Source organism: Engraulis encrasicolus, chromosome 2, assembly GCF_034702125.1.
Source record: "Engraulis encrasicolus isolate BLACKSEA-1 chromosome 2, IST_EnEncr_1.0, whole genome shotgun sequence".
Taxonomy (NCBI): Eukaryota; Metazoa; Chordata; class Actinopteri; order Clupeiformes; family Engraulidae; genus Engraulis; species Engraulis encrasicolus.
In genome coordinates, this window is record NC_085858.1 from 33,416,017 (window position 1) to 33,440,779 (window position 24,763).

The following is a 24,763-nucleotide window of genomic DNA, read 5'->3' on the forward strand; positions in this document are numbered from 1 at the left end:
AGAGTATGTCAGGAAGAGAGTGGGAGAGAGAGCGAAGGAGTATGGCTGGCAAAGGACCCAGCAGGCCGGACTAGACCCCAGGTCGCCATGGGCATTTCAAGCCCATATGTGGGGCTCCTTAGCGAGCGGCGCCACAGTGTTCTCTGGGTGGAGGATATTTTTTGGGCGATACCAACACCACTCTGGTGAGGAAAACAAGAACGGAGGAATTGGGAATGATGGAGGGATAGACAGACGAAGGGGTCGATGAGGGATGGAGTGATGGTTGGATAGAGGGATGGTTGGATAGAGGGAGGGGTGGATGGGTGTTTTTTGGGGGCGCTACTCACACCTCCCTGCTGAGGAAAAACAAGCCTCATTTCATTCCCTCATCTCTCTGTCGCCAGCGGAGGAACTTTCCTTGCCAACCACCCACCCTCCTCTTCCAAGAAAAACAACAACAATACAGTACACACACACACACACAAACACACATGCACACATACAGGGGCGAACGCACACACACACACAGACACACAGACACACACACAGACACACTCGGAAACACACATGCACACACACATGCACTCAAGCGCATGGGTGCGCGCACACACACACACGCACACGCACGCGCGCGCACACACACGCGCGAGCACACACACACACACGCGCGAGCACACACACACACGCGCGCGAGCACACACACGCACGCGCGAGCACACACACGCACGCGCGAGCACACACACGCACGCGCGAGCACACACACACACGCACGCGCGAGCACGCACACACACACACACACACACACACACACACACACACACACACACACACACACACACACACACACACACACACACACACACACACGCACACGCACACGCACACACACACACACACACATAACGACATGCTGCACCACACATGAGCTGTGCATGCAGGGCTTCCAGCTGTGCTGTTGTGCAATGTTTTCAGCTTTAATGGCTCCATGAGTCAACCTCCTGGACCCCAAACAACAGACACACCCCTCTCTCAGTGACTTGCTCTCTCTCTCTCTCTCTCTCTCTCTCTCTCTCTCTCTCTCTCTCTCTCTCTCTCTCTCTCTCTCTCGCACAAACACACACACACAGTCAGTGTCTTTCGATATTTGGCCCCTTCTCTCTCTTCATCTCTCTCTCCATCTCTCCACCCCCCCCCCTTCTCTTGGGTTCTTCTGGCACTATGGGAACAACCCAGCCCCTCCAAAAGCATCTCCATGTTGCCCAAGGCATTCCTATTCTTTTCACTCACTCAATCACACACAGCCACACACAGCCACACACACACACACGCACACGCACACACACACACATACACACACACGCACACGTACATGCACACACACACACATACACACGGGCACGCACACGCACATGCACACACACACAAGCTAGTATTCGCGTACGCCTTCTCTCCCTGTCCGTGAGCTGAGGTCCCTGCTGTGCTGGCGAGGAATGCGCGTGACTGTCACACTCATCATTGTCGTCGGCGGGGCAGACGTGACATTTAAACGCCAAGAGAGACCAGGGGTGCATTTCTCCAAAGCGTAGTTGTTACCATTTTAGCAACTTCGGTAGTTGGCAATAGGAAATTGCATTGCAAACAACAAAGTAGCTAATGTAGTTAGCAACTATGGTTTCGAGAAATGCACCCCAGACCAGACCCCAGAGGAATGCGCGTGACTGTCACACTCATCGTTATCGTCAGCGGGGCAGACGTGACATTTAAACGCCAAGAGAGCCCAGACCAGAGCCCAGAGCCCAGAGCACAGACGAGAGCCTGGAGACCTGACCAGAGCACTGACCTACAAAGGCAAAGTGCAGTAACTTCACATTTTGAGTTTATACTTAAAATAGCCTTCGTAACACCTCCTTATAACAGTGACAAGGGCCTTATGGTCCAAATGTGTCCCGTTTTGGACATATTGCTATGTCAGATTTGCAGTAGCAACAATATCCAACCTTATACAAACTTTGGAGGCATGTTTCTCAGTTTCATGGTTGGTGTAGTTACTGCTCTTTGGCTTTGCAGGCAGACCCCTTCTTCTCCCTCCACTGCTGCCTCGGACTAGCCTGGGAAGTCCCATGCTGCTTTGCACAATCGTTCCGATCTGAAAGACAGCATGGATTCTATCCCCCAGCGAGGGTTCCAGATCTTGGGCTCCAGTCAGAGAAGAGTGGGGAGGATTGGAAAGGTGATGACTGCAGTTTGTTAGAATAGATACAACTGACACGATTGGCTATGGGCTACGCTACATGTATGCCAAACGACACATTTGTAACGCCCAATAAACGGCCATGGGCAATCGTGAACCACACTTTTCCTACCAGAAATCGCATACGTAGCTTCCAGACTAACTTATCTCACTTGTGAGATCATCTGGTGTTAACCAGGAAAGCCTCAGATTGCTTCAGTCTCTCCCTAGCCTCTTGCTCTGCTTCCATCGCGCTCTCTCTCCCTCTCTCCCTCTCTCTCTCTCTCTCTCTCTCTCTCTCTCTCTCTCTCTCAGCCCCTGTCTCTGCCTCAGCTTCTCAGCTCCCTCTCACCCTGCTTCTCTCTCTCTCCATCAGACACTCTTTTCCCCTTCCCTTTCCTACTTCTTTGCCCTCGGACTCTTCCTCTCCTCTCTCTCCCTCTCCTTGCTCAGCCAGACTCCTTCCTCTCCTTCTCCCTCAGTCTCTGGTTCAGTCTCCCCCACAGCCACTGTCTCGGCCTCAGTCTGTGGCTCCGTGTCTGCCTCGCTTGGGGCAACTCCCCCGCTCTACTCCACCAACATCTGGGAATGGGGGTTGTTGTTGTTGGTGGTGGTGGTGGTGGTGGTGGTTCAGTCGCGCAGGGGAGTGGAGCGGAGTGCTGTGTGAGCAGCTGTGCTGATCTCCAGTCAGTCTCTAACCCCACCACCACAACCATCACCACTGCACCCCCATAACGCACCGCTACCAAACACCCCTAAATCTGATCCAGGACCAGGCAGTCACACACACACCCACGCTCTCTCTCTCTCTCTCTCTCTCTCTCTCTCTCTCTCTCTCTCTCTCTCTCTCTCTCTCTCTCTCTCTCTCTCTCTCTCTCTCTCTCTCTCTCTCTCTCACAGAGGCCATATGTTTACACCGTACACCCTGGGAAACTGTACCGCAGGCGGCAGCCCTGGAAGGGGAGTGTTGTTTAACAATGGCCGACTCCACCACTGGAACACTAACGATGATACTCGGGCCTGTCATTATGGCAGCGTGTTATGTGCTATGTGCCATGATGAGAGAGAGAGCGAAGGGGAGAGAGAGAGAGAGAGAGACACACACAGAGAGACAGACAGAGAGACAGACAGATAGAGAGAGAGCGAGAGAGAGAGACAGAGAGACAGAGAGACAGATAGACAGAGAGAGAGAGAGAGAGAGGGAGGGAGAGAGAGAGAGAGAAAACATCAGTCACATTGTTCCACGCTTTTGTCATGGCTGTATCTGGAAGGGGTGGGGGTGGGGGGGTTGTAGTCGGACACAGAGCAGCCAAATCACAAAGAGCCATTCATACAGGCCCAAGTCCCACAGCTGGTTCTAATATAGGAGATGGGAGGGGCGGGGAGAGAGAGAGAGAGAGAGCGAGAGAGAGAGAGAGAGAGAGAGAGAGAGAGAGAGAGAGAGAGAGTGGGGGATATGGACTGTTGGGAAACTATTCAGAATAATATAGAGGTGGGAAAAGAGAGACTTGGGGGTGGAGGTGCAGAGAATAAGCCAGCGAGAAATTGGAAGGAGTGAAACAGAGAGAGAGAGAGAGAGAGAGAGAGAGAGAGAGAGAGAGAGAGAGAGAGAGAGAGAGAGAGAGAGAGAGAGAAAGGGAAGAGAGGTGGATGAGTGGAGAAAGTACTCTCAATAATACAGAGGTGGGAAAAGAGAAAAAGAGTGAGAGAGCGAGAGAGTTGGGGTGGAGATAGACAGAACGGAACAGTGAGAAATGGGAAGAGAGAAAGGGTAATGAAGAGAGAAAAGGAGTGAGAGTGAGTGTGTGTGTGCGTGTGTGTGTGTGTGCGTGTGTGTGTGTGTGTGTGTGTGTGTGTGTGTGTGTTTATGTGTGTGTGAGGGCAGGGGACTTTTGGGGGAAATTGGGGGAGTGAGAGAGAGAGGAATGGAAGAGTGAGTGTGAGAGACGGATGGAAATTGTGCCTAAAAACACACGTAATAGCTATGGAGCTCCTCTCCTCTAGTGCAGTCATACTGCCAAAGACACACTGTGTACACACACACATGCGGACGAACACACACACGCACACGCACACACACAGAGTAATATTGGCAAAGACAAATTGTGTATACACACACACACGCACACGCGCACGCACGCTCGCTCGCTCGCTCGCTCACTCACTCACTCACTCACTCACTCACTCACTCACTCACTCACTCACTCACTCACTCACTCACTCACTCACTCACTCACTCACTCACTCACTCACTCACTCACTCACTCACTCACTCACACAGACAGACAGACAGACAGACAGACAGACAGACAGACAGACAGACAGACAGACAGACAGACAGACAGACAGACAGACACACACACACACACACACACACACACACACACACACACACACACACACACACACACACACACACACACACACACACACACACACACACACAGAGTGCTACGAAGGCCTTTCTATACACACAAGCACTCAGAGCCAGTAAGTATAGAGGAGACTATAGCCAAGCCTGCTTTAATGCATACTGTTGTCTGTCCTCAACTTGCAACTTACTTTCTGATGCCGACTGACTATGTGACAAGGCAAGCCTCTCTTCTTCTCTGAACAACTTGTCCTGTGCGGCGTCACATAGAGATATGGAGCTGATATGAAGCCCACCTCTGAATACACAAGCACACACAAAGCACAGTTTGTCCCACAGCAGTACCCTTAGTGTTTGTACATTCATTCTTGGGTACGTGCGATGTTTGTGTGGAATGCGCTTGATTAAAACCTGTCGACGTGAAACTTGAGAGTGTGAAGCCACTGAGACAGGTTTTACTCAATGCGCCTTTTGGCCTTTGCATGAGTGTGTGTGTGTGTGTGTGTGAGAGAGAGAGAGAGAGAGAGAGAGAGAGAGAGAGAGAGAGAGAGAGAGAGAGAGAGAGAGAGAGAGAGAGAGAGAGAGAGAGAGAGAAACGTGTGTGTCCTGTGCGTGTGTGTGTGTGTGTGTCTGTTTGTTTGTGTTGGTGAGTAAATGTGGTTGTGAGAGTCACCACCATGTCACCGCAACTAAAACATCCCAGTTACTGAGTGTTTGGCGTGTGTGTGGCTTTATATAAAAACAGATTTCTGATTCAGATTTAGAATCAGGTTCTGTGAATGTGCACTTGTACTACTTTTCACAGTGTTTAACATATTTGGAAATGTTTCAAACAGCACTTCCCAGATCTTCCAATATTCTGGAGAAAACTTGTCAATGGTCAAGTTCGCATGGAGCCTTTACAAAAACGTCCACGGTTCAACTCCTTTCATGAATCAGTGTTTGAATTCCCACACACAGGAAACTGTTAACAACAATAAAACTGGAAAAACAAACGCACACAGTCAAGCAAAGAAAAAGCAACAGCGCTCAGCTCACCCAAATGCTTTAATCTAATCTCACAGTGCCTCAGTTGACTTGGCTCTCTCGTCACGCCAAGAAAATCAAACTTAGTTCTGCTACAATTTTCGGCTGCTTTGCTTTGTGACCGTTTGAAGTGCAGACGTGAATGAGAACTGTTGCACGAGGCGAGGAGAGGCAAAAGGGGGCGGCCGGTCGGCCTGGCAAGGAAAGGGTTACAGGAAAACGAGCTCCAAATCCCACTGGATACAGAAACAACCCAGTCACTTCCTGTTCGCTCCGCTCACTCACGAGGAGACACATGGCGGAGAGAGAGCAGAAAGAAGGAGAGAGGAGAAGGAGAGACGCGCTGAATAAGACAGAGGTGGAAGTAGAGGGAGTAAGAGAATACAGTAGAGGGATGGTATGGAAAGGAGAGAAAGAGACACACAGAGAGAAAGAGCAGTGCTGAGTTATAAAAAATGCGCAGGACCGACTTTGACAGTGAGAAATACCAAGGGGCAAAGATAGTGAGAGAGAGAGAGAGAGAGAGAGAGAGAGAGAGAGAGAGAGAGAGAGAGAGAGAGAGAGAGACATTGGGAGAGAAGAAAAGGGAGAGGGAGAGATGGAATAAACTATAAAAAAGGATAAACAGAGATGGAGAGCCTTGATGGAAACTTCTAGACTCAAAAGTAACAAAAAAAAGAAAAGTCACACAAGCAGAAATGCAGCGCTCAGATTCGGGAAACCGCTAAGTTGGGCCCACTGCGCTGTGCTGTGCTATGCTGTGGGCCCTTATGCCACGCCATGCACTATGTACCTTATTTGGCCACTCTCTCCCAGTTAGCTAGGCAAATGGACAGTTAATAGGGGGCCTCAAATTAAGTTAAAGTGGAGATCAGGACTAAAGGAGGAATTACGGCCTAACAACAGACCTCTCCAAGCAGATTAAGAGGGGAGGGGGGGGGGGAGGGGGAGGAGGGGGGTCCCTCCTTAAAGATTATCATCATAGGCCATGCATTCCACAAGCTCGTCGGCTGGAGAGAGAGGGGAAAAAAAAAGAAGAAAGACACATCAGACAAACAACAGAGAGCAGACAGTATCTAGCAGCAGGAAGACACACCAGGGTCTCTCTCTCTCTCTCTCTCTCTCTCTCTCTCTCTCTCTCTCTCTCTCTCTCTCTCTCTCTCTGGACACAGACAGGCAGTGGTCCGCCATTCCTTTGGCTAATTAGCCCAGCAGCTAAATTACACATAAGTAATGTATGGAAAAATCTACTGGTTGGTCGGACGTCTTGATTGAGCTGTAATGAGTATAAATGGGAGAGGGGCTGGGAGCTGAGGAAGAGAGCAACACTATAAAACAAACAAAAACGTTTTGATAAATGGCCACAGGGCCTGTGGACAAATACTGCAAGCCAAAGAGATTTTTTTAACACAGCAATGCTCTTGTTGTGTTGTTGTGTTGTTCAGCAAGACAGTGAGTGAGTTGGGCCTCATTACGCACCACCACACAAGGCACCAGCAGTTTGTGGTGGGACTGAGAGAGACATGAAATGAACTTGTTCTGTGTGTGGTCGCTGTGGTTACGAAGACTTACGAGCTTCCAGCTGATGCCTCTGACCAGATGTTTACATGTTTCTGGGCTCGGGGTAATTGATCATATTGATTTGAGGAGCTGGAGGTTTTTGCGCATGATATCTGGCACAGCCATCAGTAACATTGCCAGAGTGGGGCTATAGGGGGAGTGTTAGTGGTGCTGGTGGTGCGGGTTGGGCTGGGCTGGAGTGGAGATGGGCTGAGGTGGGCTGAAGTGGTGGGAGCTGGGCTGGGCTGGGCTGGGCTGAGGTGGGGTGGGAGCTGGGCTGGGCTGGGCTGAGGTGGGGTGGGGGTCTATCTAGGCACCTCAGGACTGTTGGTGGTGTGGGGCTGGGGTGGGGTGGGGTGGTATGGGGTGGGGTGGGGTGGGTTGGTATGGGCTGGGGTGGGGTGGGGTGGTGGGGTGGCATGGGGGTCTATCCAAGCACCTCAGGACTGTTGGTGGTGTGGGGCTGGGGTGGTGTAGGCAAGTCTGGGGTGGCCAGGGTGGGGATGGGTGAGGGTCTATCTAGGCAGCACCTCAGGACTGTTGGTGATGTGGGCTGGGGTGGGGTGGGGTGGGGTGGTGTGGGCTGGGCTGGGTTGAGGGGGGGTGGGGGTCTATCTAGGCACCTCAGGACTGTTGGTGGTCCCTCAGCCTCTCACTGTGGTCACAACAGAACAGTCCATTCAGCCCTGGCACCGTCACAGATGGACGGCAGTGATCTGCTGACTGACACACACACACACACACACACACACACACACACACACACACACACACACACACACACACACACGCACACGCACACACACACACAGGCACACAGACAGGCACACACACGCACGCACGCACGCACGCACACACGCACGGATGCACGAGCACACACACACACACACATCCTAGGGACAGCAGAGCACACTCCCAGATGGGAGAAGGTACTCTACCCTGGGGCTAAGACTCCTCTCTCCCCAGAGCTGTGTGTGAAATATTCCTGGGGCGGCCCTGGGCAGTGTGAGTCACGCTACTGCCTGTGCCAGGGATGTGTGCATATGCACCGTATGGTCATTGCGGCTCTTCCTAGGGCTAATGGAAAACATTGGGGAGAGCATGGCAGTCGTATGCCCATGACCAACGCTGATGGTAGAGGGAAAAAAGAAACTGAGGAAAATAAATACATGTAGACACTACAGACTCTCTCCACTCTGAGGTCTATACGGCAGGAGAAGGCCATGGAGCTGTTTTAGAAATCAGCCAGTCAGAGTCAGCAGCGTATGGCCTGTATGGAGAAACAGACGCCATCCTCTGGTGCGGTGGTAAAGTAAGGAGTACGTGTGGTAGCCCTTTCAGATGGAATTGCCAGCGATCTCACTCACTATTTACTGAAAAAGCTTAACAAAATCATAACAATACCAACATTACTACGACATTACCAAGAATGTCCAGCAACAGATTGAGACATGGTCATTAGCATTTTGGTGACGATATGGTAATAACAGTGCCTCTGCATGAAAGCCAAGGGTTAAGGAGAAGAAGAAGTGCTGTTACTAATGTAATTACAACTCTAGGACATGATCTTACACAATTTGTACAGCAATATTCCCCTGTACCGAATAACGTAGATACACTATAAGAGTACTTCTGCTTTGCCCTTCCCGTGGCTTAACTGTAGGTCACTCGTCTGCTACCGTACGTGGTCGACCCGGGTTCGATTCGGACCCGGGTCCTTTGCCGGCCCTTTCCCGTCTCTCTCTCTCCCAAGTGTTTCCTGTCTCTCTCTCAAACTGTCCTGTCACTAAAAAAAGTCTGAAAGACCAAAACAAATCTTTAAAAAAAAAAAGAGTACTTCTGCTTTGGCTTTATACCCCGCTGTGTAAAGTACGAGGTCTGTGTGGTTCCGGGCAGGGAGGGGCTGCTGTTGCTCTGACTGTACTCCTCCTGCTACACCCTACCGCCACCCAGGCCAGGCCAGGCCTCTCACGTTACCCCGGTAACAGGACCGGAGCTGGACGGTCATAACTGCATAATATCAGAGACGCCCCGACGGCTCATTGTGCCGGACTCACTCGAGACAGGAAGTTTCAGCCGAGGTGGGGCCGCGAGACAGGAAAGCCCAAAAAATAGAAAAGTTGGGGCCTTTTAAAAAGTCGAGAAAGAAGGTTGGGGAGGGGGGAAGTATAGACAGGGCCGCTGCCAAGCCTAACCGGGCCCTGGACAAAATCATTAGATGGGGCCCGCCTCTCAATACATTCAATGTAATGAGGACCTCAATTCTGGGCCCGCTCTTTCCCTAGGCCTGGGACAACAGACTGGTTCGTCCACCCCAGTCAGCTTCCTTGGATATAGGGTTTGAGCAGGCTCCAGGGGGAAGGATTTGGAGAGAACCCGAGTTATAGGATCTGTGCTGTGGTGCACTGGGCGAGAAGGAGGAGGAGTGGGGGAGGAGGTGGTGGAAAAAGAAGGGTCGGGGCCGGGCGGTGGGCGCAGTTTGGGGTTAGGGCTGTGACAGAGGCCAGAGGCTGCTGGCTGCTATAAGCCCCCAGTGCAGAAGTGATCCGACCAGCACAGCAGAGAAGTGATAAGGTCAAGCATGTGCTGTAAGAATCAGTGTGTGTGTGTGTGTGTGTGTGTGTGTCGAGGGGCCGGGGGAGTGGAACAATGCAGAATGGCAGTTAAAACAGCTATCTCTGTGTGTGTGTGTGTGTGTGTGTGTGTGTGTGTGTGTGTGTGTGTGTGTGTGTGAGTGTGAGTGGTGTGTGTGCATTGTAGTGCATGTTTGTGTCTGTGTGTGTAATAATGTGCATCTTGGTGTGTGCGTGCGTGTCCGTGTGTGTGTGTGGGTGTGCATGTATGCACATGTAGTGTGTGTGTAATGTGGAGCAAATGACAGAATGCAAAGGGAGAGTGATGCTTCTCTGACCAGGGAGTGGAGGACTATGGGAAAGTTGCTGTCCAGGCCAGGGGAAGGGAAGGGCAGGGGAAGGGCAGGGCAGGGCAGGGAGGTGTTGCTCCTCGGCTCCCATCTAGGAATTATTCCAGAACAACATTCTGTGGAATTCATCTCCAGATAGTTGACAGGATGATAAAAATGTGTCCAGTTTCCTCTCTCTGGTCTGAGCGAAAGCGGCCCAGTACCCAGCCCTCTGATTTATGCCTCTACTCAGCTTCTGGCCTTTCAAGCTTACACAAACATACATACATAGATACTATATAGTGTACAATACATCACATGGCCGTAAATCAAAAGACTGAATTGCATGCCTGTCTCTCTCCCCCATTCCTAGTCCATATCTAATAGGCCTACCTCTAACAGATAAAGACACATATCCAAACTTGAGGACTGTGCTGCCTGTGTTTTGTCCTCTGCTTTTGCTTTCACAGATGTCTGTATCAAAAGATTGCCTATTTTTCATGTCCTTCTCCCCCATTGCTAGAATCCACATCGAATACCTCCAACAGAGAGAGAGAGAGAGAGAGAGAGAGAGAGAGAGAGAGAGAGAGAGAGAGAGAGAGAGAGAGAGAGAGAGAGAGAGAGAGAGAGAGAGAGAGCGCGCGCAGAAGAAAGTGAAGTGGTTGAATTTGTGGGGTATGCATTTATATCTGTGGACAAGCTTGCTTTATTTATGATGTGATTCTGATGTAATGTAAGAATTCATATCATGAACAAAATGGAAAACCAGTAAACAGAGCAAAGAACACGATGCAGCCCTCAAGTTTGTTCACAGATGGGACACATAAGGACTAACCAAAACATGAGGCAACTTTGAGGGCAATCAAAGCAGTTAATCTAGGGTTTAGACCTAAACTGGATTACAAGGCTGGAGTTTGGATTGAGACTTTGAGGTCTTTGAGGGGGTGTCACAAATTAGTTTTACAACGTTGAAATTTTATCTATTTTTCCACAGAGCATCTGTCTTCAAAAGCTCAGCAGCTGCTTAAGGTTTGGCGTTTTTGGCGCTGAAGTTGTTTTTCTCCTCCAAGAAAAGCCGCACTCCTCATGAGAGTGGAAATAATGGGGATGTGAGGGTTAATAATTTTGTGGCTTTAAACCCGATGTTGTGGGTCGTTTTGGGCCCCGGGGCCCAGAAAGAGGCACACAGGTTAAATTACCTCACAGAGCTGCCTTTGATCGTATACTGGTTCCTTTGCTGGGTGACAATCAGGGACCTGTACCATGGGCACGCTGTCAAGGATAACCCACTGTGCTCCAACTGAGCAGTATTTGACGTTCTTACCAATCATTAACAATACCAGGAGAAACTTTGGCCCCATTTCTGGATTCCTCAAACCTCAAAAAGTTACAACTGTCTGTGGTGCCTCAGGATTTTACCAGAAGTAGGCTAATTTGTTTGAAAGGGGCACAATGAACATAGTCCTTATTGACGTTTTTAATCAGCCACAGCAATATAACCACTCAAAATGAACAATGGACCTGCTGTGAATAGTCCACAAATTCTAATAAATCAATGCAATTACGCACACAGTCTCATCTGGTTATTGGCTTAATTCCACCAGACTAAAAACCATTAAAAGCCTAGCATGTGGCCCACTATACACATGTGCTTTATAACCTTGCATTCCAAAGTTTGGAATTCCTCTCTCTCGCACTCGCGCCCCGAGTTCCAAACCCTGAAATCGGGAATGTGGAGCAGCAAGCAGACGCATACCATACCCGCTACTGCTGGCAAGAGCATTAGGGCAACTCCCATTCAGCATCTCAATGCGTGACACAGCCTACGTGGTAAATGACAGAGGACAGGGGGCAAGTTTTCTTCGAAGAGCAGGACTCCTCAACAGCTCTCTCTCAGTGTGGGTGCAAACACTCATTTAGCCTACGTAATATGACATCAGGCTTTAGGCATTACAGCAACAAGAAAGCTACACAATACATCTATTAATATATGCTTATAATGACACGCTATGTACTATCTGTATTGGTCATGGTTAAACAGACCTTTAATCAGTGAAAGAAATCAAACTTTCCAGACAGTCAGAGCGGACTCAACGGCACGCGCACGGACCGAACTCACTTTCCCAGATCTCCTTCTCCAAACGCACGGCCATCGCACGATAGATGGACGGACGAGAATCCACGAGCAGCGCAAGCAATCACAGCAACATCTGGAAGTCATGAAAAACTCCGCCAAAGAGAGCTGACCCACCCTCTCCCTTGAGTCACAGCAATCACGGGGTTTTATTTAATGAAGAATTTACCACACAGTCAGCGTCGAGCCACTAGCTTACACAAACAAACAAGGCCTCCCCAAGTCCATATAATTATCCAACATGCAGTCTTACTGCCAGTATTAATGGCAAACCTCTTAATTGACGCCTCATTCTGACAATAGAGTGGATACCCAAAGGGGCAGCTCCGCCGCTAGATCTCTCTCATTGGGCACAAGTTTCTTTTAAGCATTGGAAAACATTTGAAATAATCAGCACTTCAAACGAGCATTCAAGTTACTAATATGGCAAATGCGTCGAGCTCTACCTAAACTAAATCGTCAAATAGCGGCACTATGTCCTTCATTCTCGGTGGACCATGCGCCACACTATGGAGAACCTTGTGTGCGCTCCACGGAGCAGCAGCGTTTTTATTTATTCGGAAGATGCTGAGTAGCCAGTTACCCACAGAACCCTTACCAAGATGCCAGTAGGATCACTGATTAGATAGTTTAGTACAATCATTTCAATATGCCAAAATGTAAAATGAAAAAGAAATTTCATACTGGCATCCCGTTACTTCCAAACTCAGACGAAAAGACAATGGCGAAAGGCACAACCAAATCAAATATCGCGGCAAGGAAGAGCCTCAACATAATATCGATTGAATAGGCAAAAAGTACCAACCGTGGCCCTCACAAAGATTATTGTATTTCACTTACCACCTCGCAGTCCCTTCTGATATCCAAGGCCAACAGCTCCCACTGACAGCGAGACAAAAACACCGCAGCCAAGCCATGAGTAACAGACACCCCCCTCTCCTTCTCTCCCCTCCATTTAAAGGGACAGAGCCATTTGAAGTGAAGACCGCTCACTCTCGTCGTGTGTCTCGAGCAAAATGAAATGGTTGAATAAAAAGATTTTGCATGTGGATGGAGGTCGACACGGCTTAGTCCTACACTACAGGAAACCAGAAGTCTGGTTAAAACACTTTGGTTTACAACGGATAATTGGGAGAGAGAAATTACAACTGGTAACCAGCAGACCACAAGCGCACATAGGTTGTAGACCAAATTCATCAAAGTGTGTAAAATATATCTGAAAATTGTGTCCGTATGAGGCAACTTTAACACTACAGGTGAAGCGTATCACTATTCATTTTTTCCCATTCACGTTTTTATTGGGTGGTCGAATAACTGTTCCCGGCACATGACGTCATGATCTCCTCACAGCGGATGGTGGTGTTACAGCCTATCGCTCCGCGTAGGCTACATAACGACCATCTAATTTCTTGCCCCCGGTCTCCGAAGCATTTCACGCCCCATAGTCGTTCACCTTTATATTCAAGAGGTACAAGAAAAGCTACAGGAAAAAACACTCACCGTAAATCACGCGTTGTCCACATGGAAGTGATTTGGTGGTGGTGGTGGTGGTACATTGGCAGAGACTGCGCGCGGCTCAGGAAATTAACTACACGAGAAAAGCAACATAGGAGCCGTTGCATGTTAACATTTTCACATCTGGCTTGCACACATACATGGGCGGCACGTTAATTAGTGGCTCCGAAGCAGCTTTACATATTCGGCCAAGATCATTTGAAGTTACAGTTGCCTCCGGGCCAGAATTAAAAATACAATTGAATGCATCGCTGAAAGACTTGGAATTTTCCAGAAAACTCAGCATCATTCCATCATGGCATGTGCCGTTATCCTCAGATGAGGTGGATTTAAATTCTTGCTTACTCTCCGTCTTCATTTGCAAATAAAAGTACTTCATTAATCCTTTATAAGACACGGAGTAGACCAAACACCCCATGATGAATTGATAAAGTGTCAGCAAAAGCTTTACAAAGTTTCATATAGCAAGTCGTAGGATTATATTCATTCAATCATCAACGTAAAGAAACAGACAAAACAGACAGGATAAGTCAAGGAGAAAAAGTTTAATACAAAATCATATTCGAAAGAATAAATAAAAAATGCCTTTTTTTCTTAGAAGCAGAATGTGTAATAGCTCGTCAGTTACATAGAACAGTTTTTAGTAGTCTGGCCCTGGACAGCAGAAGGAGCTGACCAGTGAGGGCCATGGCAGAGCAGTGCAAAGCTGGCTTCACAGATACAGTAGTTCAATTACACTTTTAGATACAAAGATTACATCAGTAATGGGCAGGGCTTAGGACTCTAGGTCAGTCTATACACAGTGGCTCAGATACTTTTAATGCCAGTGCTTAGTGTTAGAGTTTGTGTGTGTGTGTGTGTGTGTGTGTGTGTGTGTGTGTGTGTGTGTGTGTGTGTGTGTGTGTGTGTCTTGTATGCATGCATGTGTACTGTATGTGCAGAGATGCTTATGTGCTTGTGAATAAATGTGAGGTTGTGCTTTTGTGTATACATACATTACATTATATCCAGTCTACCCAAAATGAATTCATTTTTTTTTTTTACTTTCATTCACAGAGATAACAACTCCCCCACCCCACTTAGTAGTGTCCAAAACGTTTCCTGTGTGAAAGCCCTGCTGAAGGGCAGCAAAATGACAGGGGAGTCTCGTTCCATCTGTGCGTGTGTGTGTCTCTCCAAAATGTGTAAATTTAATCTGTACAGTATTTGGTCCAGAGCAGGGGGAGGGAGAAAGAGAGGGAGAGTTTTGACGGCTGAGGCTGGCAGTGATTAGGCATCCCCAGGGCGTTGGCCAGGGGTAGAAATAGGGCCCGGGCACTTTTGGCTTTAAAGGGGCCTCTAATAATTAGCGGTGCAGAAGAACCGGTGGGCCCCGCACCCTCATGGACCCCTATTTTCAAGAAATATTATCTACTTTTTAATATTTCTGAAAATAGGGGCCCACGAGAGTGCGGTGCCCACAGGGAAATGCCTGTTATGCCAGATGGCCAGTCCAACCCTGGTGATTAGGGATCCCTCGCTCTCCGAAAGTAAGGAGAGAAGATATTAATGAGGGTTTCGGAGGAGAGCAAACAGACCCCTTTAAAATCTCCTCAATGCGACTAAGTGCCAGCACAAACAATCACTCTGGACACACAAGCAAACGTCTAGAAAAAACTGCTCTCTCTGTCTCTCACACACATGTAACCTAAAAACACACCATGACCTAAACCCAAACCCAAACCCAAACCCACACACACACACACACACACACACACACACACACACACACACACACACACACACACACACACACACACACACACACACACACACACACTAATCAAACACACATGGGCGCGCACACATGCACACACACACACACACACACACAAGCACACACACACACAGACAGACGCAGACGCACACACGCTAACCAAACACAAACACAAAGTGTAGCGGAAGGAGGAAGTGCAGGGGAGTGTTTGGATTCCCAAGTTTAGAAAAACCTAAAATTACCCCGGCGTGGAGCAGAGCAGAAGAGAGCAGAGCAGAGCGGAGCAGACAAGAGGAGAGGAGGGGAGAGGAGAGGCAAGAGGAGAGGAGAGGAGAGGAGAGGCGAGAGGAGAGGAGAGGAGAGGAGAGGAGAACAGAGCTTAAGGGGGTCATTCCCAGTCTCCATCGCTGGCCTGCCCCATGAGATTCAGAGAGAGAGAGAGAGAGAAAGAGAGAGAGAGAGAGACAGAGAGAGAGAGAGAGGGGGGGGGGGTGTACATGCATTTACTTGTGTGTGTGTGTGTGTGTGTGTGTTAGTGAGAGAACATGAGAGAGAGAGCAAGAGAGAGAGAGCAAGAGAGAGAGAGCAAGAGAGAGAGAGAGAGAGAGAGAGAGAGAGAGATAGCGGAGAGACAGTAAAGAGGCGAGGATAGGGAGGAGGGGGAGTGAGTATAAAGTTAGACATCGAGCTTGTGTGTGTATATACTGTAGATGCGTGTCCGAGAGAGAGAGATAGTTTGTGTTTACAGAGAGAGAGAGATAGTCTGTGTTTACAGTGGAGACCCATGCAGGTAGATTAAACACAGCCAGAGAGGATTTTCCCACAGTAAGCACGGCTAAACGCAGCAGCCAAGACAGCTCAGCAAGTCAATAAATGAGGAAGTCACAGGAAAAAAAAAGATGAGGAGAGTGGAGCACAGAGACAGAGAGAGTGGCTGAGAGAGAGACAGAGAGAGCGAGAGACAGAGAGTTGGGAAAAGAGGAGTAGGTGCGTGTGCACGCTTGTGTGTGTGTGTGTGTGTGTGTGTGTGTGTGTGTGTGTGTGTGTGTGTGTGTGTGTGTGTGTGTGTGTATGCGTGAGAGAAAGAGAGTTGGGAAAAGGGGAGTGGGACAGGAAGAGAGAGAGTTTGTGTGTCTGTGTGCCTGTGCACGCTTGTGTGTGTGTGTGTGTGTCTGCGTGCGCGTGCACGCTTGTGTGTGTGTGTGTGTGTGTGTGTGTGTGTGTGTGTGTGTGTGTGTGTGTGTGTATGTGTGTGTGTGAGAGAGAGAGAGTTGGGAAAAGGGGAGTGGGACAGGAAGAGAGTGTGTGTGTGTGCGTGTGCACGCTTGTGTCTGTGTGTATAAGTGTCTGTATACATTGTGGGAGAGAGTACTATGGTATGAGAGAGTTTAGGGGTCTGGGGGCGAAGACTACATAGCAGGGAAGCGGGCCAAGAAAGAGTTTTTCATAAGCAGTCATGAGGGGTCTTCACAGGAACTTTGGGTTTGCTTTGGAGTCTCCTGTACGCACTCCGCACTCAGCACTCCCCTCGGCGAAAACTGGACCGGCTCAAGGAATTCCTGTCCAAACAAACAACAATAAAACAAAAACACATTAGCAGCTGTAGGGAACAATATTTTATAAGAAAGGGGATTTATTTGTGTGGTTGGGGCAGGCTTTATGACTGTATATATGCGAGTATATGTGTCTATACGCCTCGTTTGTGTGAAAGCGTATGTAAGGGGATTTATTTGTGTGGTGGAGGTGGTGGTGGGGGGCATGCTGTACGACTGTATGACTGTATATGCGGGAGTACAGTTTATGTGTCTACAAACCTTGTTTGTGTGAAAGCCTACGTATGTATGTGTGTGTGACTGTGTGTGTGTGTGCGTGTATGTGTGTGTGTGCAAGTGTGAGCGAGCATACCATAAGTAAATACTGTGTGTGCGTGTGCAGGCAAGTGCTTGTGTGTGTGTGTACATAAGTGTGTGTGTGTAGGTGTGTGTACGCAAGTGCTTGTGTGTGTGTGTGTGTGTGTGTGTGTGTGTGTGTGTGTGTGTGTGTGTGTGTGTGTGTGTGTGTGTGTACGGAAGTGCCTGTGTGTGTGTTTGTGTGTGTCTTTGTGTGTGTGTGTGTGTGTGTGTACGCAAGTGCTTGTGTGTGTATGTGTGTATGTGTGTGTCAGGTAATGTTACTCAGCTGGGTTGGATTAGCAGTGCAACAGTCAGTCATGGAGGGAGCTTCGCCAGGGTTGCCAGATGAGAGTGATGATTTCCAGCCCAAAAAATGCTCAAAACCCTGGAAGCACTAAATCCCGCCCAATTTCAACTAAACTCTATTGATTTCTATGGCCATAAATCGTCTGAAAAACCACCCCAAATACCCTTTTTACCTAGCCTGATTATCATCGACGTCCAAATCTCTTCGAGAATTGGTCTGACCAAGAGCATAACAACAATTAACATTTCCCAAACGGCATGGTTGACCCGCTTCCCTTGGTTTGCTTATGGTTGTTTGCTTACCAACAACGTGGGAGGAGTTCCCGTATTTTCGGGAACTCAGAAAGTACTTGCATTGCTCTTGACCTGACCACTTTTTACCCACAGAAGGCCATCCTAAGCAGCCCAATTGGGCGGGAAACCGCCCAGTCTGGCAACACTGAGCAGGGCCAGACATGCGGTACGTACGGTACGTATGCAGAGGGAACGCATGAGTCAAGAGCAACACTCACTGCACTCACACTCACACTTTCGCCAAACAATGTGCTGTTTTCACAGCTGTGTGTGGATGCTATGCACAGTGACTCTCAAATGTGTGTGAGAAGAGGGCTGTGAAATATAATATGGGCCTCTGTATGTATCTGTGTATGTGTGTGTGTGTGTGTGTCTGTATCTGTGTGTGTGTTTTTTGTGTTACTGACAGTGGAAAGGCAAGATGACAATGAGTGAATAGTGTGTGTGTCTGTTGACAAGGGTCGGGTATGCACTATGTGGAAGGTGAAGGCATTGTCCGTGTCTTATGGACGAGGAAAATCTGTTTGTGTAGATTCCATTGTGTGTGCAAGAAAGAGAGAGAATGTGTATGTGTATGTGCCTGTGTGTGTGTGTGTGTGTGTGTGTGTGTGTGTGTGTGTGTGTGTGTGTGTGTGTGTGTGTACCTCTGTGTGGGCGTGGGTGTAGAGGGCAGGGGCAGGGGCCTGTATATAGCTGTGGGATCTTGCGGTTGATGAGGTGTGCGTGTGTGCATGCGTGTACTCCCACGCGCCAGTGTGTGTGTGTGTGTGTGTGTGTGTGTGTGTGTGTGTGTGTGTGTGTGTGTGTGTGTGTGTGTGTGTGTTTGTGTGTGTGTGTGTGCATGTACCTCTGTGTAGGTGTGGGTGTGGATGGCTGGGACAGGGGTCTGTAGAGCTGTGTGTGTGTGTGTGTGTGTGTGTGTGTGTGTGTGTGTGTGTGTGTGTGTGTGTGTGTGTGTGTGTGTGTGTGTGTGTGTAGGCGTGGGTGTGTTTACCTCTGTGTAGGCGTGGGTGTAGAGGTCAGGGGTAGGGGTCTGTAGAGCTGTGTGTGTGTGTGTGTGTGTGTGTATGTGTATGTGTGTGTGTGTGTGTGTGTGTGTGTGTATGTGTATGTGTATGTGTGTGTGTGTGTGTGTGTGTGTGTGTGTGTGTGTGTGTGTGTGTGTATGTGTATGTGTATGTGTATGTGTGTGTGTATGTGTATGTGTATGTGTATGTGTATGTGTATGTGTATGTGTGTGTGTGTGTGTGTGTATGTGTATGTGTGTGTGTGTGTGTGTGTGTGTGTGTGTGTGTGTATGTGTATGTGTGTGTGTGTGTGTGTGTGTGTGTGTGTGTGTGTGTGTTTTACCTCTGTGTAGGCGTGGGTGTAGAGGGCAGGGGGAGGGGTCTGTAGAGCTGTGTGTGTGTGTGTGTGTGTGTGTGTGTGTGTGTGTGTGTGTGTGTGTGTGTGTGTGTGTGTGTGTGTGTGTGTGTGTGTGTGTGTGTTTACCTCTGTGTGGGCGTGGGTGTAGAGGGCAGGGGGAGGGGTCTGTAGAGCTGTGTGTGTGTGTGTGTGTGTGTGTGTGTGTGTGTGTGTGTGTGTGTGTGTGTGTGTGTGTGTGTGTACCTCTGTGTAGGCGTGGGTGTAGATGGCAGGGGGAGGGGTCTGTAGAGCTGTGTGTGTGTGTGTGTGTGTGTGTGTGTGTGTGTGTGTGTGTGTGTGTGTGTGTGTGTGTGTGTGTGTGCATGTACCTCTGTGTGGGCGTGGGTGTAGAGGGCAGGGGGAGGGGTCTGTAGAGCTGTGTGTGTGTGTGTGTGTGTGTGTGTGTGTGTGTGTGTGTGTGTGTGTGTGTGTGTGTGTGTGTGTGTGTGTGTGTGTGTGTGTGTGTGTGTGTGTGTGTGTGTGTGTACCTCTGTGTGGGCGTGGGTGTAGAGGGCAGGGGGAGGGCTCTGTAGAGCTGTGTGTGTGTGTGTGTGTGTGTGTGTGTGTGTGTGTGTGTGTGTGTGTGTGTGTGTGTGTGTGTACCTCTGTGTGGGCGTGGGTGTAGAGGGCAGGGGGAGGGCTCTGTAGAGCTGGGGGATCTTGCGGTTGATGAGGGGGCCCAGGGCCTCGCGCAGCTTGTTGTAGTTGCGCTCCAGCTCGCGGTGATACTCCTTCTGGTCGGGACCAATCAGAGCCTTGTTCTTACGCAGGGCGTCCTCACACCTAGACAGGAGCAAGAGGAGGAAGAGGAGAAGAGGAGGAGAAGAGAGGAGAAGGAGAAGCAGAGCAGAGTTTGAGAGGATAGAAACTTCACGAATCCCTTCAGGTATCCAGTAGCAGACACACAATACTTAAAAAAATAAAATAAATTAAAGATTCTTTTGGTCTTTTACGACTTCATTTGACAGGACAGTTTGTGAGGTGGACAGGAAGCGAATGAGGAGAGAGATGGGAAGGGGTCGGCAAATGACCCGGGCCGGAAATCGAACCTGGGTCGGCCGCATGGCAGACTAGTGCCCTACCGGTTGGCCATGGCAGGTCCGCAGGCACACAATACGTAATGCACACATGGACAAACATCATGGAGGAAGAGGAGGAGGAAGATGTTGAAGGGGAGGAGGAAAATGAGGAGGAGAAGGAGGAGGAAGAGAGAGGAGAAGGAGGAGGAAGATTAATACGAGGAGGAGGAGGATAACGAGGGGCAGAGGGAGAAAGAGGATGAGAATGGACTGAGGAAGATGAAGAGGAGAAGCAGAATGAGGGGAAGGGGTGGAGCAGGAGAAGGAGGAAGATTATGAAGATGAAGATGAGGAGGAGGAGGAGTAAAGAGATGAAGTGCGGGGGGGGGGTGAGAAAGAGAAGAGAGGGGACAGAGAGAAGCAGTAGGAGAATGATGAAGAGGCTGAAGAGCAGGAGGATGATGAAGAACAGGGTTGGGGTAAAGAGAAATGAGGAAGAGGATGAAAAAGGGGGAAAGAAGGAAGAGGAGGAGGAGATGGATGGGGAGGAGGAGGGAGATGGGGAGGAGGAGGGAGATGGGGAGAAGGTCGGGAGGGCCCAAATGTAATGAGGAGGAAGAATGAGATGAAGGAGAGGGTGAGAAAGATGCAGCAGAGAAAGGCGATGAAAGACAGGGGCGAGGTAAAGACAGAAATGAGGGAGAGGATGGAAAAGAGGAGGAGGAAAAAGGGGGAAAGGAGGAGAGGAGGAGGAGGAGGAGAGAGATGGGGAGGTGGAGAGCAGGAGGAGGAGGAGGAGGAGGAGAGGGGGAGGAGGAGGAGGTGGTGGACAGGAGGTGAATGGGGAGGAGATGGGGAGGTGGAGAGCAGGAGGAGGAGGAGGAGGAGGAGGAGGTGGTGGACAGGAGGTGAATGGGGAGGAGATGGGGAGGTGGAGAGCAGGAGGAGGAGGAGGAGGAGGAGGAGGTGGTGGACAGGAGGTGAATGGGGAGGTGGTGGATAGGAGAGAGATGGGGAGGAGATGGGGAGGGCCCAAGTGTAATGCCGTGTCCAGACCAAGAGCGAACTACGCTGCCTGGTAGCGTGGGTAGCAGAAGAAGTTTCGCCTTGAATACGCTGTATTCGCTCGAGACGCAGCATTGACATGTTTGATGCAGCTAATCACATAACGGCTCTGGCTTGACAGCCTGGGACATTCGGAGATATGAACGTTCCGATTGGTTGCCGCCGAACAGCGTCAGAGCGAGTTCGCCTGCGATTAGATTTAGTTTAATCTTCAAAATTCGCTCTGGTAGCGCAAGAAGCTTCGCTCCTGGCGAATTCGCTTTGGTAGCGCAGGTCGCGTGCCCTCCATAGAGAAATAATGACTTCCGTCGCTTCGTTCGCTCCTGGTCTGTACACGGCATAATGATAACGTTGCTGTGAAGTTGGCTCATAAGCATGTCATGGTGTTGTTTGCAGCCTCTTGTGAAGTTTGTTTTAAAAGCATGCCATTCAGGTCATGGCTGTTAAAATGCTCCATGGCTGCCCTTGGCCTTTCTTCTGCATATGTTAACTACAGGCTGTGGCCAACACGCAGACTATAGACTTTGGACATGCACCGGGTACACACAAACATATGACTTGAGAAACACACGCAAGCGCACGCTCACGCGCCCACGCACAGGGCACACACACGCATGTACAAGGTACACACACACACACACACACACACACACACACACACGCACACACACACACACGCACACGGCACACGCACGCACAAGGCGCACGCGCACGCGTGCACGCGCACGCGCACGCGCACACACACACACACACACACACACACACACACACACACACACACACACACACACACACACACACACACACACACACACACACACACACAAATAAAACGGTTCTACTCCTTCATAAGGTTACACAGTGGCTTTCCCTATGTGGCTGAGAGTAAACTTATTTAGCAATGTGGTCTATTTATTAAACGGATGAAATCAACAGAGCGTCAGAGGGCTGTTTATATTGACATGTCCTCCCCTAAACCCCACAGGCTTAGACTGGGGATTATATTAGTCAGCGTAATGGCCCGTTTGACTGGGAACACTCTGGGGGCCACTCTGTGAGTGTCTGTCTCTGGTTGTTTGTGTGACTGTGTGTATGTGTCAGTTTGTCTCTGTTTTGTGTGTGTGTGTGTGTGTGTGTGTGTGTGTGTGTGTGTGTGTGTGTGTGTGTGTGTGTGTGTGTGTGTGTGTGTGTGCGTGTGTGTGTGCGTGTGTGTGTGCGTGTGTCTGTCTGTCTGCCTGTAGCAGTGAGTGTGACTGTGTGTGTGTGTGTGTGTGTGTGCGTGCGTCATGGTGTAGTCACCTCTTGGTGAAGTCCTTGAAACAAAGGCGCAGTTTGTTGTGGTGGCGGAAGAGCTTGGGGTCATCTGGAATGTCTGAGAGGAAGACCTGAGCCACCTCCAGAGGACCCTACAGGAGGAGAGAAGAGGAGAGAGAGAGGGAGGAGAGAGGAGAGAGAGAGGAGAGAGGGGGAGAGGGAGGGAGGAGAGGAGGGAGGAGAGGAGAGAGGAGAGGAGAGGAGAGGAGAGGAGAGGGAGGGAGAGAGAGAGAGAAAAGGGAGGGTGGTGGAGTGAGCGAGAGGGAGGGGGGAGAGGGAGAGAGAAAGGAGGGTGGTGTAGGGAGGGAGCAGGGAGAAAAGGAGAGAGAGGGGGTGGTAGGAGAGGGGAGGAGAGAGAGAGAGAGAGAGAGAGAGAGAGAGAGAGAGAGAGAGAGAGAGAGAGAGAGAGAGAGAGAGAAAAGGGAGGGTGGTGGAGGGAGAGGGGGTGAGGGAGAGACGAGAGAGAGAGGGGGAGAAAAGAGAGGGAGTGAGGGGTGTGCGAGGAGAGGGGGAGAGAGTTAGAGAAGGGGAGAGGAGAGCGAGTGAGAAAATCATAGGAGGCAAAGGGAGGGAGGAAGAAAGCGGGGGAGAGGAGAGGGGAAGAGGGAGACACAAACATAACGACGAGGGGGAGAGGGAGAGGGAGAGAGAGACATGAGGAGAGGGTGCAAAGAGGGAGGGAGATAGAGAGGAAGAGAGAGGATGAGAGAGAGAGAGAGAGAGAGAGAGAGAGAGAGAGAGAGAGAGAGAGAGAGAGAGAGAGAGAGAGAGCATGGGGAAGTGAGAAGGGGGCCAAACAGATAAAGAGAGGAAAAGACAGAAATAGAGAGGAGAGATGAGAAGTGACGACAGGAGGAAGATGGGTCAGAGAAGGGTCAGATTCCAGACAAATGCAGATTAACACCAATAACAGAACAAAACACTCAACACCAAAACAAACTAAGATCCATTGAAGCGCATTGCTTTATCTGAATCAGAATAGTTGATGATGGGTAATATATGGCATAATTAGCTATTAACTTTAATAATGAATTGTATAGCACAATGCATACAAGATGCAGCTCAATGTGCTTACTGTTCAGGGCTCTCACATCTGATTGACAGTGGTGCCTACAATGCTACCTAGTAACAGTGCCCTGTGTTAGAGCCATTTTGCCTATTTTTGTGTTTGATGAACTCTTGACTTATTATTTGCATATTTTGGTTATGGAATTATGGTATTTTTGTTTATGAAATTTGATCTGGTAATTATTGGTTATTTATTTTTTATTGTTGGACTGTCCTGCATGATGAGCCGCTCTGTTTGGCCTATCTTGAGTGACAGGTCAAATTGGCTTCAGATGACGTTTGATAAAAGTGCTTCACTCTGATGGCTATGCAGAGTGGACACGGCAAACAGTTTTTCAACAGGAATCTCCAAATAGAGCCTTTTTGTTTGTATCTTTTGCGTTTGTTGTCGTTACGTTTGGAGTTTTAGTTTAATTAGAAAGAGCGGCAAATAAAATAGACTTTATTTTTCTACTATGTACGAAGCCGCCCCTACACCCTGATTGGCTGGCCTCCCTGACTAACAGCACATGATTGGTTGACCTCCCCCACCTGATTGACGGTGGTCCCCACGCAGCCCTGCAGCACCATCTGCAGCATCTTGGGGTCGGCAGGGTCCTGGTGTGTGGCGAAGGCCAGCTCCTGGGTCTTCTTCTGCATGTCCTCTATGGCCACCTCCATGGGCACCAGGATGATCTGAGGAGGGAGGAGGAGAAGGAGGAGGAGGAGAGGGGGAGGAGAAGGAGGAGGAGGAGGAGGAGGAGGAGGAGAGGAGGAGGAGGAGGAGGAGGAGGAGGAGAGGAGGAGAGGAGGAGAAGGAGGAGGAGGAGGAGAGGAGGAAGAGAGGAGGAGGAGGAGGAGGAGGAGGAGAGGAGGAGAGGAGGAGGAGGAGATCAGCAAAGGTACTATATACCAAAAACACACCTGCACCCTCCCTTCATGGGCA

At 49.6% G+C, this 24,763-nt stretch overlaps 2 protein-coding genes across 8 annotated transcripts in view; both read right to left on the reverse strand.

The window, feature by feature from the left end:
• The window catches only part of kank2 (KN motif and ankyrin repeat domains 2), a 55,559-nt gene extending 42,013 nt beyond the window's left edge, over positions 1 to 13,546 (reverse strand). The window contains exon 1 of one of the 2 annotated variants that reach the window (XM_063187078.1): positions 13,046 to 13,546. The gene's annotated coding sequence lies outside the window, so the exon portion shown is untranslated. The remainder of the gene's footprint in view (positions 1 to 13,045) is intronic. The other variant, XM_063187072.1, reaches the window with a different exon arrangement.
• Positions 13,547 to 15,994: 2,448 nt separating this feature from the next.
• Positions 15,995 to 24,763, reverse strand: part of LOC134437622 (dedicator of cytokinesis protein 7-like) — a 122,236-nt gene continuing 113,467 nt past the window's right edge. For 5 of the 6 annotated variants that reach the window (XM_063187135.1, XM_063187129.1, XM_063187126.1 and 2 more), the window contains 4 exons: positions 24,370 to 24,513; positions 22,756 to 22,862; positions 19,976 to 20,155; positions 15,996 to 17,035 (listed from right to left, as the gene is read on the reverse strand). In XM_063187135.1, coding sequence (XP_063043205.1) covers positions 16,993 to 17,035; positions 19,976 to 20,155; positions 22,756 to 22,862; positions 24,370 to 24,513 — 474 coding nt within the window. In that variant the 3' untranslated portion in view covers positions 15,996 to 16,992. Of the gene's footprint in view, positions 17,036 to 19,975; positions 20,156 to 22,755; positions 22,863 to 24,369; positions 24,514 to 24,763 lie in introns of all 6 variants that reach the window. The other variant, XM_063187111.1, reaches the window with a different exon arrangement.